General features: G+C 44.7%; 1 protein-coding gene across 1 annotated transcript in view; it reads left to right on the plus strand.

Moving 5' to 3' along the window:
* Positions 1–889: 889 nt before the first annotated feature.
* The window catches only part of WRN (WRN RecQ like helicase), a 45,955-nt gene continuing 32,357 nt past the window's right edge, over positions 890–14,487 (plus strand). Inside the window, 8 exon segments of the mRNA XM_063335284.1 lie at positions 890–1,974; positions 2,650–2,758; positions 4,670–4,785; positions 5,500–5,645; positions 8,435–8,583; positions 10,832–10,981; positions 12,896–12,968; positions 13,908–14,016. Of these exon segments, the coding sequence (XP_063191354.1) occupies positions 2,669–2,758; positions 4,670–4,785; positions 5,500–5,645; positions 8,435–8,583; positions 10,832–10,981; positions 12,896–12,968; positions 13,908–14,016 (833 nt within the window). The 5' untranslated portion in view covers positions 890–1,974; positions 2,650–2,668.

A 14,487-nucleotide genomic window follows, 5' to 3' on the forward strand; every position in this document is an offset into this window, starting at 1 on the left:
CGGCCCGGCCCGGCCCCGCCCGGCCGAGGACGGCGGCGGCGGCGGCGGCGGCGGCGGCGGCGGCAGCGCGGTCGGCGCCGCCGCCTCGCCGGAGGGTGCGCGGCCCGCCCGGTCCCGGGACTACACTACCCACAATGCCCTTCGGCCGCCGAAGGCGCCGCCGCCACCGCGCATGCGCGTCACCTCGGGTAACCCGCCGCCGCCGCCGCGGCTCGAGGAGACGGCGGGGCCGCGACGGGAGGGGGAGGGAGGGGGGCGGAGCTGGCGGCCCGGTGACGTATGAAACCCGCGACGCGGCGTGACGTTGAATGCGTGAGCCGGCGCCGAGCTCGGTGAGGCGGTCGTGGGCCTGCACCGGGGCGGGAGTCTCTGAGGCGGGGTGAGGCTTCGATGCCGCCCGTACCCGGCGCGCGGTGGGGCCTGGGGGGAAGCCGGAGCGCCGGCGGGGCCTTTGGGGCACCGGGGCCTCCCTGCCCCGCCGTACCGGGAGGGGGCTACTGTGTGGTACCGGGGTGGTGGTGGTGTGGGGGGGGGAAGGCGGGGTGAGGCGGCCTCTCTCCACCCAGAGGGGGCTCCTCGTTTCGTGCCCGCCCGGGGGTGAGGGGCGGTGGGGCCGCCGTTCTTACCCTCAGGCAATAAAGGGTTTTGGCCCCTGTGCGAAGGCTTCGTTCGCTGCGGCTGCCGCCGGTTGTCCCCAGGGGAGCCGCGCTGGCCCGGAGCGGGTCTCGTTGTCGCCGGGCGGCTGCTGGCCGGGCGGCGCTTCGCCCTCAGAAGTCCAGGTGCTTGATTTAACGCTGGGAAGGTTAAGGAAGGGCCGCAAAAATGGTCAGAGAGCTGGAGTCCCTCTGCTGTGAGGACAGGCTGAGGGAGTTTGGGAGGGGGTGTTCAGCCCGGAGAAGAGAAGGCTCCGGGGAGACCGTCCAGGCCCTTCCAGTCCCTATATGCTGAGGGTGGTGAAACACTGGCCCAGGTTGCCCCAGAGAGGTGGTCGATGTGCCATCCTTGGAAACATTCAAGGTCAGGTTGGACGGGGCTTTGAGCAGCCGGCTGTAGTTGAAAGTGTCCCTGCTCATGGCGGTGGGTTGGGCTAGATGGCCTTTAACAATCCCTTCCAATCCAAACCGATCTATTTCTATGTTTCTAAGGTGGAGGATGCTGTGGTGAGCAGCATTTGCTCGTGTGGTGTAGTTACCAAAGGCGCTCCTGAACTTCTAGCTGTCTTTTTGGTAAATGGGTTGCTGGAGCTGTGATGTGGGTGCAGCAGAGTGTCCGTTCTCTGTTTCTAGCTTCTCTGCTGCTTTCTCTTGTTTCCAGCAATTGGCGCTCCCAGGAACAGCTTGGCTCTAATTGAGGCATCTTGCTAGTGGTGAGTTTGTGACTGTTTTCGTATTAGAAAACTTTTTGAAGTCGTCTTTGAGGTAGTAGCTGGCTACGCCACCGCAGAAGCGGACAGGTAACCAAGGGAAAAAGTCTGCATACCCTACATAATCAAGTTTAAGAAACAAAAGGCATTTTTGAGTATCGAAAAACTGAAATACCCCAATTTGCCTAGGATTTGTACTTTCTTGTTGGTGAGGATGTACAGCTGGAAAGCATGGTCTTAAGAAGATGGTACTGGCCTAACTTTGTTGTAAAAGTGCGTTGAGCACCTGGGGACTAGTGGGAAGAATCAGGATGAGAAACTTCATTGTGAACTGTTTTGCTCCATCTCCAGGAGGATTTCTAAATCCCACCAGCAGCAGTCCGAGGAGAAGCTGGAACAGCTACGATCCAGTTATTGTTTGCTCATGACTGGGAAATCCTGCTCCACTTCCTTGAGAGAAAACCCTAGTTGTCAGGGCTGAAAATCTCCTGCTGTTTCGGACAGCGTGTCTTCCTAACTCAGATCTTTTCTAACTGCTTTGTGGAGTGCCTGCCTGTTCCAGGGGATGCACCCTGCTTCCTGATGCCCTGGGAATAGGCTACCTCTGCTTGGTGAGCTCATTTTGTTTAATCCGGGGCTGGTAAATTCATAAGTAACCTCATCTGTCATCCAGTCTGTGCCAGAGAGCTTAGCAGTCTGTGCCTTGTTTGGCTGTAGTTTGCCCTAGAAATTCTGTGTGGTGTTTTTTTTCTTATTTTTGTTTTGGTCTCGCAGCCCTGAGACGCTGCGCAGGGAATGCGGGCCTCGGGGCAACGTTTGTGTGAATCTAATCTTGTGTTGAGTTTGATGTTTTCTGACTTCATCTGTCAGCAAATGCTGCTGACTGCTTTTAAGCTAGGTGACTGGTTCCTATGCTGTTATCTAAAACACCAGATAAATGTCTAATTAATGAAGGCTGTGTTGACCAGAGATGGCAGTAGGTGTACTCTTCTGTTCTGAGTTGCTGATCTTAATAAAACTAGATTGATTTTTCCTTTCCAGAAGGACCTTATGAGGTTTTCCTGGGTTTTTTTCTTGTTTTTCTTACTGATGTGAACAAGAAGATAATGCCTAAAGCTTTTCTGCTGTTTAATGCAGGCAGCTCCATAAACGACCGTTCTCATGCAAAAAACATTTTACGTTCAAGGAAGCGATCCTCCAAATCTTTGTTCTGGCCTGATGATAGTAACAGCTTGTCTATGTACAAACTATTGACTGTTCTATTTTTTCTTTTTTTAATGTATAAGTAACAGAAATGTGGAAAAAATGAATAAAATGGATTTGCCAACTACTAGTCTGCAGAATAAATATCCGCAGTGGATGCTTACACAAAACCAAGCTTTGGGTGATAAGAAGGTACGTCATCACCTGGGGGAGATCTAGTTGGTTGCCAGCTGCGTAATAAAGCAATGTTGGACAACGTGCTTTTAGTTAGAGCTCTGCCTCTGATAATGTGTGAATGTTTGCAGCGGTTTTGTTCTATAAAGAGTAATTACATTTTAGGTCCTCTGGTGTTACTACTGGTTGAATCAGCTTGTTTAAGTATCTCTTTTGGGTTTTTTTAATTAAAATATGTATAGACCAAAGGTGGCTGCTGTTACCTCCGTTGAAACTTCTTCCTGACAACCTGAATTTTGGTAGCGAGAACACCAAAGTATAAGGGAGCTTTTGTTGTGTTGCTCACCCAGTGTTGTGGGCTGTACACCAGCAAGGACTGGGGATTCTTCCTCTGTGTAATTTAAAGTCTCAAGTCGTAGCCTGACAGGGGAGTTTGTTCTGGTAATGCCCTCCGCCTTTCTGCATTCAGTGTTTCAGAAGAATTAATTGATCATCAAGATTATGTTGAAATTTCTGGTGTTCCAAGAATGTTAATGTCTCCTTGGATGTTTGTTTTTTTTTTTTCCCTGCATATATGAGCAGTTTCAGTTCAAAATTTCCCACTAGAAGGCCCCCTCCTGTAACATCTGAAACTGCTTTAACAATTAGAAAACTAATTAATGAGAGAAAAGTGGAAGACCTGGTTCAGCAGTTTTCCTTCTATAAAGTGGGATTACAAAATTAGTAGTGTGGATATTAAAAAATGTCAGTTAAAACCAACACGACTCTCACTGGTTGTGGTGCAGCCTCCCTCAACAAGCTCTTTGAGGAAGGGTTTTGATTAAACTGTCACCCTTCATTAACTGGAGGGAATGTTTTGTTGTGCAAGCATAAAATCAGCAGTATCTTCGTTTCAGAATCTCTTTTTTCCAGGCAACTGAGTGATTCTGGAACTGTATTAAAACCTCTTTTGTGGCCTCTTCTGACGAGACTGGTTTGTTCTTCAAATGTTAACTGCATGGTACTTCACCGTATTCGCTATTAGTGGCATCGTAGCTTACTTGCATATTTTTTAACCAACCTAAAGGTTTTTCAGGCAGGTCAATGTTACCAGAATTTTTGCAGTCGAAGTAAGTTTGAGTCAATAACTCTTAGTAAATAAGTTTCTGAAAAGGGGGGAAAAATGCCAACTGGAGGGTTACGGTTCACCTTACCTTGTGCACTTAAAACTTCAATTCGTAAACCAGTAATCATCAGTTGATGGAGGATATCGGTCCTTTTCAATATTGCGCATAGTTTTAAAACCATGGAGCTTATTTAGACCTTTGTGACGTTCCTCACATGTTTTATCTGGCAGGGTTAAGTGAAGTGTGCAGGCTGGAATGTGGGACCAAGGAAACAAGGAAACCAAGCTATTGAATACAGCTGTGCCAAAATAGAGAGGCATCAGAGGAGTTTTAGCATGACCAGACTTCAATGACTTGCAAAATAAATTATTGTGCATTTTTGAATATTTTGTTCCTCAAATTTGAGGTGTGCGAGTGTCACAGCGTTTCAAATAGTGTTGATGGGTTTTTGACGCTGTCAAAAATGGATGTTTTCCCTAACCTTATTCTTGAAAAGCTACTGAATCTCTCTGACAGGAAGAATCCAACTCAGCTAAATGGAGGTGAAAACTCAGCCTGCACGATTTTGGAGTGCTTGGAGTTAAGCAAAGAAATGGGGGCGTGAACTCAAATGGTTTTATAGAGTGGGGAACGTCGCCCTGCTGTTAGCTGACAGGGATAGTGGTCCTGTGTGAGCAGCACAGCTCTGCTGCCAGGTTTCCGTAGCCGCCGGTGCCAACCTTGCTGGGACACTGGTGTGTGCAGCGGCTGCAGCGCTGATGCGTTTCTGTGGCAAGGTTAGATGTGGCCAGTAACTGAGCCTCTTCCAAATATCGTTTGACAGAAGTCTACCGTTCAGAGGAGCGTTTTGGAGGACGGGCTGCCATTCCTAGAGTTCTGCGGCTCCATCGTTTACAGCTATGAAGCCAGCGACTGTTCCCTTCTCTCGGAAGATATCAGGTAATAGCTCTTCCTCTGTTTTTCTTCATTTTTTTTTTTGAGTGCTTTTTCCTTTCTGAAAAGGACTTGGCCCTCCTCTCTCGCTCCTTCTGGCTAGTTGCGCATGTGATGCGTCCAGAGATCGACAGTTCAGCCAGAGCAGTAAAGGTGCTAAGGCAGGTTCTGTGCCTTCCACAGTATGGATAATTACATGAACTTTAATGACTTCACAGCAAAGTACGAGCTGTAAGAAATCGGGCATAGTCTTAATTCATAACTGGGGACTGTATGTTTGGAGAAAAGGGAGTAAAATCATATTTCCCACACACACACACTCTTTTTGCATGGCACAGCTCATGTTACTGGTGAAAAAAATTCTACAGAAAACTTCCAGTGCAGTGGGATAGATAAAGAACAGTCGTTCAAGGGAACATAAACTATTCCATCACCTTTTATATCTGGCTATTTCCCGAGGCTTGCTATGCTACTGTTTGCTTGCAGTAAGAGCTGCTGAGGTTCGAAGGGTTTCTTGTAGCTTTTAGGACCAGCAGAAAACTTACCTCCTTATGATTCCTGGATTATTTTTTTTAATGTTTTCTGTGTCCTGTACATGCGAAAGGAAAGGTGCGCTGGTTGCGATTCTCCTCATCATCTTTATATAAGACGACTTAAGCCTGATATTTTCAATATTGGTAGAAGAGCAGTTAAATGCGAAGAGTATCCCTTCCTTTTCAGGCAGAGTTTATCAGATGGGGCTGCTGTTGGATTTGATGTTGAATGGCCACCGTCCTATACTAAAGGAAAAATGGCGAAAATAGCTGTAATCCAGATATGTGTCACTGAGGAGAAGTGTTATTTGTTTCACATCTCTTCCATGTCAGGTACTGTACTTCCTCCCTTCTTACTAGTTAGGGCATGAGTTGCCCTCTGTTTCTTGTGATTAACTTTGAACTTAAGCCATAGCTGATACTTCACACTAAGCTGGATGGTGAAAATCCATCCTTCTGCTCCCCTTTCCCACCTGTAACCAAGGGATTTATTCTTTGAGTATTGCCTGTGTATATCAAGGGGATCTTAGCCCAAGCCTTGCCCTCTGTGCTGGCATACAGCATTTCAGATTCTGCACAGGGTAAAAGCCTCCCTTGAGGATTGTTTTTCTGTCTGGAAAAGAGTATTTTAATTCTGTTTTAAAAATTTAATTCCCTGCTCATATAATGAGCTTTCTGCTCAGTGCCAAAATAAGCAGCGAACCTAAATTTAGCAGGCCGTGTTTCTTTTTAATTTGGCTTCAAGAACAAAACCCCTCAAAAATGATGGCCGTTGTGGCTGTTTGTTCCTAATACCTGCGTTCTCTGACATTGGTTTGCCGAAAGAATGCTGGATACCTGGTGTGATGCAGCTGTGGGGAGAGAAGGGGGTGTGCTCAGCGGAGTCTGAATTCATTACGGATGTGAATAAAAGCTTCCAAATAGGGAAAACAGGAATGAGGGAAGGAGGCTGCAATTTTATAACCTTTGGTTTGAGTGTTAGATTGAAACTATGCCTGGGAGATGTCTCTGATTTCCCTGGGGTGCGCATGCCGAGGTATAATAGCGATAATTTTAATGTTGGTGTTCAATCCTTTGTCATTTATAGCAAATGGGGTGGAAAATTTAATTGCTGGAGGCTATTCAATCCGGGCGGCAGAAAGGTACAAGCGCACAGAAGCAAAAGATTTGAGGAAGGGAAGGGAAGAGGAGTCATAAAGAGCTGAAATGTTTTTGATTCTAAGAGCGAAGATGTTTGTGTATTGACGCTGAGTACGGTTGCGTGTGTGTTACAGAGGAAGATGGTGTTTCCTCCTGAATCATTTTTGAAGATTTGAACTGAGTGAGATGTCAGTCTCTTTTGCAGGCACCGCAGCCGATTTCTGATTATTTTGTAGAATACATTTGATCTACAGAAATGCAGATGTTGGCAGAACTAGCCAGTTGGATAAGACTTAGCATTTTTTTTTGTTGCAAGAAAAAATGCTTCTTTCTGCAGGAGGAAGAGAATGGACAGTTTTTGGACTGTGTGTAAGGGGAAAAAATGCATATATTTATCAGGAAGATAATTTTTCATTTCTTACTCCTTTTTTTTATTAGACTTCTACGAAAATGTGGCCTATTTCTTGAATGGTAGCTTCTGTATAGTCTTTAACTTAGACCTTTTTAGTTCATGCAGTCACTTTTCTAGAAATTAGGTGGTGGAAATGGAGCACAGGTCCTCTACTGGGAAGTTCCTATCCTTGCCGCTTTTCGTGATGATATTATTAAGTGAAAAATCCCTTGTTCAGTGAGTCAGCTGCGTGTGTTGCAGGCTTTTATTAAGCTCAAGTTAAATTATCCTCCTCTACAGAGGAACTTCCATTTTGTGTTATGGCTGAGGTGCTCTGGCAGCGTTGTACTCTGCCTCTTACAGCACCGGGCTACTACAGTTTTGTGGGGTTTTTTTAGCAGTAATTTTCTAATGCCTTGAACTGGACCTGCAGCTTCAGTCCACAACGCAGACGATTGTGGCTGTAGTTCCAAATGTATCTGTATAGTGCGTCAGTGGTAGCCATAGAAGTGTGGAGACTGGTGTGTAAAATGAAATCAGTTGAGGCAAAGTGACTGCCGAAGTATGTTAATACAAATTACAAGGGCGAAAAGGTGAAATGTGAAATCGGAACCAAGGCAGATACACAGTACTGCGCAAACGCACCGTACTTAGTATTTGCAGATACTAGAATTACAGTTGAGACTAATTCAGGGTACCTGGCTGTGGGTTCCTGAAGGTATGTATTTAAATAAGATGCTCTGAATTGGAAATGGAAACAAACACGGGGGGGCGGGGGGAAGCTGCTTTTGTTCGAGTATGAAGTGTCTGTGGCTGTTAACTCCCTCCTGTAAAAAAAAAAAAAAAAAAAAGCTGCATGCTTTTATTCAGTCCTGTACGCTTGAAGATGTCCTTTGATCCAGGATTGCTGTGCCATCAGTTTGGGATAAATCAAAATCTAATACTTAATATCTGTGTACATCCTTGAATATTTTTGTTCTTACTTACAAGACTGACTTGTCTGGGCTTGATGGAGGGTCTGGCTGGTGAATTCTGTTTTTTTTCCCACGTGCTCTGGTTGGACCAGCTCAGCGTTAGCACTGAGGATGCCTCCACAGAATCTGCTGTCCTGGTGATTCCCCATGCTTACGCTTCGAAAAGTCTCCTGGGAATGTGAAATAGCAAAAACTGTGGAGGAATAATGTAGAAAAAAGCAAAATAATATTGCATTTGGCTTTGTGAGCACCCAATTCTGAGAACAGAATATCTCCTTCAGTTAGAGGTTGCCTTTTTGTTACGTGGTTTAACCATCTGTAAGACAAATGGAATAAGGTGGCTTAATTCTTTTACTTGATTTCTTTTCAGGTGCAGAATTGATTTGCCCATTTCAAATATTTCATTCCTGTTTGTGTGTGGGTGATATATCATAACCCATTGGTGTTTCCAGTCATTGCAGAGTACAGTCACATAAGCAGAGAAATTCTGGGGGCTTTTCCTCTAAAAGCACGGGTTTTTTGCAGATGGCCTTTGTGTTAGGATTTTGTTATTTCCATTAGACTTTCTGGCATCTTCCAGTATTTAGTTTCTGATGTTTGGGCTTAATCTATTTTAGGTTTTCCCAAGGGACTCAAAAGACTGCTCGAAGATGAAACAATTAAAAAGGTTGGCGTAGGAATTGAGGGAGATCAATGGAAGCTGATGAGTGACTTTGAAATCAAACTGAAGAGCTTTGTGGAGCTGGCTGACGTTGCTAATGAGAAAGTAAAACTTAAAACCTTTTTGTTGTGGGAGGGAATCTTGTTATTGTGCTATACAAAAGGAGGCTCCCTTGTCTTCATAGGAGTTCGGTTCTGATGGCAAACGTATTCTGTAGCATAAAGCAGAGATGTATTCTAACTTATTTAAGAAGAAAAAGTTTAAAAGAACTCTCGGGAAAGTCTGCAGAACTAGGTATTGTCTTTCTAAATGAACATTTATCCCCTTTCAGGCCTGTTCACTTCTCGTATTTACAAGGTATGGCTTTTTAATTGAGCTGCAGAGCCATTTTCTTTACTTATTAGTGATGGAAATTGCCAGACTGTGTCAAGTCGGGGTTCTGCTGGCGCTGGTGTACTTGTCCCAGCGACGGCTGCGCCTTTACAATAAGACGCATGAAATGCTGCGGAGGCGGTGAAGGGCTGATGCCTGTTTGAAGGGGTCGGCCCTCCCGCCATGGCTTACTCAGCGCTGGGAGGAAGCATCGAGGTCTTCCTTGAAGTCCTCCGTGCGGAGGTGTTTGCCGTGTGATCTGGAGCCCTAGAAGTGTCTTTGTTTCCATGGTTCTGGAGTTGGTGTTTCCTCTGCTCTCACATGGGTGCTGTTTCCAGCGCTGGTGACCCATTGTTTAGAAATACTGTTGCATTTGGCGCACCCTGAATTTCAGTTTAGATGAATTCTGATATATTTAGATAGAATTTGATGTAGGGAGATCTACGCTGTCTTACTAGGGAAGAGAGCAAAATGTTCATTGCCTTCCAGATCATCTTCCCAGTCTTTTTTCTAGCATGTCCCTTAAAGCTTTTCTGACTCTTTTTTTTCTATGTGCAAGGCTTTTCCTTACTTGTACTCGGTCTCTCCATGCGCTTTGCTTTCCTTCTGTGCATTTTTTTTTTTGTTTGGTAGGATAAAAGCAACAATTGAAGTTTTCCTGGTGGAGGATGAAGATTTATGCCCAGAAATAATGCTACTTGTACCTTTCTCTATTCTGTGCTTTATGTACCCTGTGTAATTAAATTGGAGTCGGGGAGAGGGGAATGGGATCTATCATCAGCATTTGGGGCAGTGCTCTCCGTACAAGCCACCTTTAAAGTTTCAGTTTCTAGTGGGTTGGAAGTTGTACAAATTAAACTTTTTTCTTTTTTTTGCTCAAGCTGTTTCTTTTCAGACTTGGATTTTCTTCAGTTCACCACCCCCCCCACCCCCTCCCCTTCTTTTATCCCAGCATCCAACTCCAGGAATAATTTGTTATGAAGATGAGCAATGTGATTTCTGATAGCAGCTTTAAAGTCTTCTGCTAAGGAGAAAACAAACCAAAAATAAACTTGAAAGCGAAGCTCGAGAGAGCAAAGAATAGGGTTGTATATAATGGCACAGTGCGAGGGGGAGGACTTGGGGGAACCTAAAATGAAGAGTCAGTAGGGTGTTTTGGTTTTTTTTTTTGTACCAGATTTAAGGGGATGAGCTGATAATGCTGCACTGCTGCTGTTGGCTCGACAGTTCTACATGTTTTGCAAGCTGGAATAGCAGAAGGCTGTGCCCGGGAACCCTGGATCCATGGGGTCTGAAGGAAAGCTTCCCAAACTGGCTGTTAAGACAATAGCCTGTAGCAGCAGCGATTGACAAATACGATTACAAAAGCAATTGAAAACAGCAGCGTGGCGCTTCCCGGCACGCTGACTAGTGGTTAGGGTGGTTTATAACAGCCCTCTTCTGCTGGTCCTTGACTCCAGATTTGCAAAAGCTGACAAAACACTTACAGGCAGACTTGAATGTTCCTGTGTTCATATTTAAAAAATTCCTGGTGTTTGATACGGAGTCTCTCTAATTAGAAAGGCAAATCCTGAAGGAGAGAGAGGCTGCTGTTTAAGGCTATAGCTTTTATTTTATCAACTTGGAGACTACGTTGTAAAGATATTTCCTACTTTTGGTACCACCTCACACTGTGCGGACTCATCTGGCCCTAATGCCATCTTTCCAGCTCGAGGATGCAGGTGGGTCCTCTAACAATACAGTTTTAGAGCAGGGAAGTACAGATTTCAAATGGCCAAACTATGTTTTAACATGATGAGAGCAGAGTTAGGCCTGGAGAACAACTAGTGCTTTGAGAAACTAGTTCGTTCTGACTAACCCGGACCTCTTTGCTTCTAATGAGGGATTAAGTACGCTTTGCCAATTTGAGGAATACATTTTGCCAGGTCCGACTGCTCTCCCCTTTAAACAAGTCCTCTGGTGTCTTTTTTTCTTTCCCCAGCTGAAGTGTAAGGAGATATGGAGTCTAAATGGTCTGGTAAAGCACCTTTTTGGCAAGCAGCTTTTGAAGGATAAATCTGTCCGCTGCAGTAACTGGGAAGAGTTTCCACTCAACGAGGAGCAAAAGTTGTATGCAGCCACAGATGCCTATGTACGTACAAGAAGAGATCACCATTCCACCCGGGTCAATTGATTTCTACTCTAATGTGCTGTTAGTTGTTGGCTAATTGTCTTTCTGCCACAGGGCTTAATGAAGGTAGGAAGGCTCTGAGGTCTGCTGTGGATATGGGCTGCTTAGAGGTGAAAATGCCACCAAGTAGGTTGCTGTCTAATTCCTTGTCTATCTTAAGTTTTTAAACCTCAGCGTTCATCCAGAGCTTTGTAATATATTCTCTGTTGAAGATGGTACTGTTTGTACCTGACTTGGTAACCAGTCTTGTTGCTGAGATGACTTGAAGAGGATGTTGTGGTCAACAATTCGCGTAGAAAATTGAACGTAGGTGGAAGAAACCCCATTCCACAGCAGCCTCGAGCCTCCCGTGACGTCCTTATCTCTTAATTTTTATTGGCGCTGCAAGATTTGCCTTTCTAGTGAAATCTATTCACAAAGCAGAGCTCCTGGAAGCTCTGCTGGGCTTTGAACGTGCCAAGTAACGCGGGCGCCAGCAAGTATTTCTGAGGAGCGTCTGTCCGTTTGGACTTGCTTCGAGGTATTGCCTCGGGGAAGTGAGTTTTGATGGCGCAATCGGGTGAATTGTATATCTGTCTGTCAGGAGTAAGCCTGAATTCTTGCAGTGTGATTATCTCAGGTTATAGGTTTTACATGGCTGATGTGTGTTGAAGTACAATAATCGCTTACGGAAGCGAAGAGCGGGTAGTTATTTTTTGGTTCCCTTGTCTGCAGGTGTTTGCCGTAGCTGGTCACCACTCCTGGATGTGTTTTCTACTGGGGGTTTTGGTCATCTTTCTTTGGCTGTCTGTGAACCAAAATCCTGATAAAGATAATATGTGAGGTAAAATTAATAGGCAACTTTGAAGAAATACAGCTTTCTCCAGTGGCTAATACAGCAAAACCTCAGTATGGATTACTGGGAAGGGTAATTTAGTTGCATATGAACTCGTGTAGCTCCGCAGAAGTCTCTGCGTTTTCATCACTTTGAAAACCGTGTAGTTTGCCCACAGTTCTGTGAAGGGGTTTACCAGCACGCTGCCTGCTTCCTGGGAGAAAGCTGTTCTTTGTGGCAGCAAAATAAAATGCTTTCACGCTTTTATTTCTGTGATGAGGTTTAGGTAGAGGAAGGGAAGTGGGACTAGCGGTCCGTTTTATTTTCTGACTCATTTTTTTTTTTTATGGTTTAGTTAAAAGTTAAACTGTGGAGGGGTTAGCAGCTGTTAAAAACCCAAACCGGTAAGGAAAGACCTCTATTTCTGGTGCCTGGTGCAGCTGCTCTAACCAGCTTTTTCCAGTCTTGCTACGCTCTGTTCACCTGGCCTGCCTTTTGGAGCCCCCCAGGAGAACACAAGGGAGTAACTTGTTTCTTTCTCTTTTCTCTTTAAGATGCTTTGGTTAACATGTGTAGCCTAATTAGCACATTCCTGGCTTTAGGCTGCATTTTCCTGTTAGAACTTATTATTCGTATCAAGGGAAATATTAAGCACGCAGAATCTATCTGAGTAAGTTCAGAGCTATTCTCTCAGAGCGCTACATAAAATCTGCATGAGGTGGAGCAGATGGTGAGGACGGGAGAGGAATTCTTGGAGCCCTCTGTTTTGCAGCTAATTTCCTAAGATAACCGTGCTGGGATGTATAAGAGTACCCGCTACAATGTGGACCCTGAGTCAGGACTTTGCGAAAGCGTTCTGTAAAACGTGACCTGGTTGCCATGGGCGATGCAGTAAGGCAGGCCACTGGCCAGTGTACAGCGTGAACCAACAACTCCGAATCTGATGTTTGCAATGTATTTGTGCCATGGTTTGCTGAATTAATTCTTGGGGTTTTTTTTTCTTTAGTCTAAGATGTTGTTTCCCTGAAGAGTACTAACTCCCCCCCCCCTTTCTTTTGCAGGCTGGATACATCATTTATCAAAAGCTGAAAAATATGGATAACAGTGAGCGGAAACTCTTTTGTGTAAGAAGAGGTAAATTATACGTCCAAGCATAAGGAATTTATTCAATGTACGGTTGAATATTCTCTTTCCCGACAGATTTTTTTGTTTTTCCCCTAGTATCTTTGTGTCGGGACTGTCTGGCTTCTTGGTGATTAGTGGTTGTTTCCAGAGAGAGCAGACTGTAAAGGCTCTTGGATGACCTGGGTTACCATGCTGTGTAACTTATGTTCCATGGTGACGTAGGAATGCAGTCTTGCTATGTTGTTTGTTTCTGTTGTATACAGTGATGGTAAGAATTCCTGCTGTCATTCCGGTTTCTTTATGGAAATGCTTCAGTGAGTTAATGGCAATTCTGCTGTTGCAGGGACAAAAATGTAGTTTAAGAAGAAATAAAACCACTGAAAAAAAGGCGTTACGAAGTAATGCTTTTCTTGAGGCGTATAAACAGGACCCATGTTTTTTTAGGGTGGCTTAGCACTGTTTGATTAGAAAAATGATGCTAAAACCTTGTTTGGTTCTGTGCTTGATAAGAAAAGCTAAGTATTGCGTGTAGCTTATGGTTGAAGAAGAGGCGCGGGGAGTTTATTTCCGTGTTGTACTGGCTGAATTTTACTTTTCTATCAAAGTGGCAGTACTGTCCTCTTAATACAAGATGCTGGTTTTTTGGCTTTGGTTTAGTCAGCATATCTCTGTTAGCCAGCTCTTTTTTCTGGAAGCTGGAGGGTATACCAGGAAAGGATCCCTTCGTAATGGTCCCGTTCTGTATCCCTTTTCCCTGAGCGTGTGTAACAGGCCGCTGGAAGAGACGCGATGCTGAAGTACATGGAAGCTTGGCTTGATTTTTAAGCGCTGGAAAAGGCTGTCTTATCTGTAGATCTTGTAGAAATGTGGTTACTTGAATGGAACTTATTTATGTAGAGATCTTAGACCTCAATTACTGTGAAATAACTCTGATGATGCTTCTTATAGATGGCGTGTCAGAGGGTGTGAAGGAGCGCTTGACTTCCCTAGCTGAAGAGATAACAGACCTGGCTTCTCGCATCCCTGACTCTTCTGGACAATTTGAAAATTGGCAGAGGTTAGATTTTTGACAGCTTGTCTCTACTTTACCTGCAAGATTGTTTTTCTGTTCTTGATCCCTGAGGTTCCACAGCGCAAAACACGTGGGTGTTAACAGCCGTCTCTGTGAGTCCATTTCCAAGAAAAAGCACAGTATACTGCATGGGAACACATTCTTTGTATGTTGGAATGTAGTTTTTCACTGGTCTAATTGCTATGGGTTTGACACTGAGCTTTGAATCAGTTTCTTCTTGCTGAAATGCACAGCTTCTCTCATAAATACTCAGGACTCTTGCACGTCTTAACTACTGGAAGTCTGGAGACTTGATACAAGCATGGGGGTGATAACACCAAACCGTGTTTTCAGAGAGTCTGTATAGCGTAAAGTGTAAAGAAATCTCACTTTCTTCTCACGGAAGTGGAATGCCGGTAGTATACGAGTGATGAACCTTTATATGTGAAATTCTGGCCAAACTATCTGGAGAAGGAG

Source organism: Chroicocephalus ridibundus, chromosome 5, assembly GCF_963924245.1.
Source record: "Chroicocephalus ridibundus chromosome 5, bChrRid1.1, whole genome shotgun sequence".
In the NCBI taxonomy this organism is placed as follows: domain Eukaryota; kingdom Metazoa; phylum Chordata; class Aves; order Charadriiformes; family Laridae; genus Chroicocephalus; species Chroicocephalus ridibundus.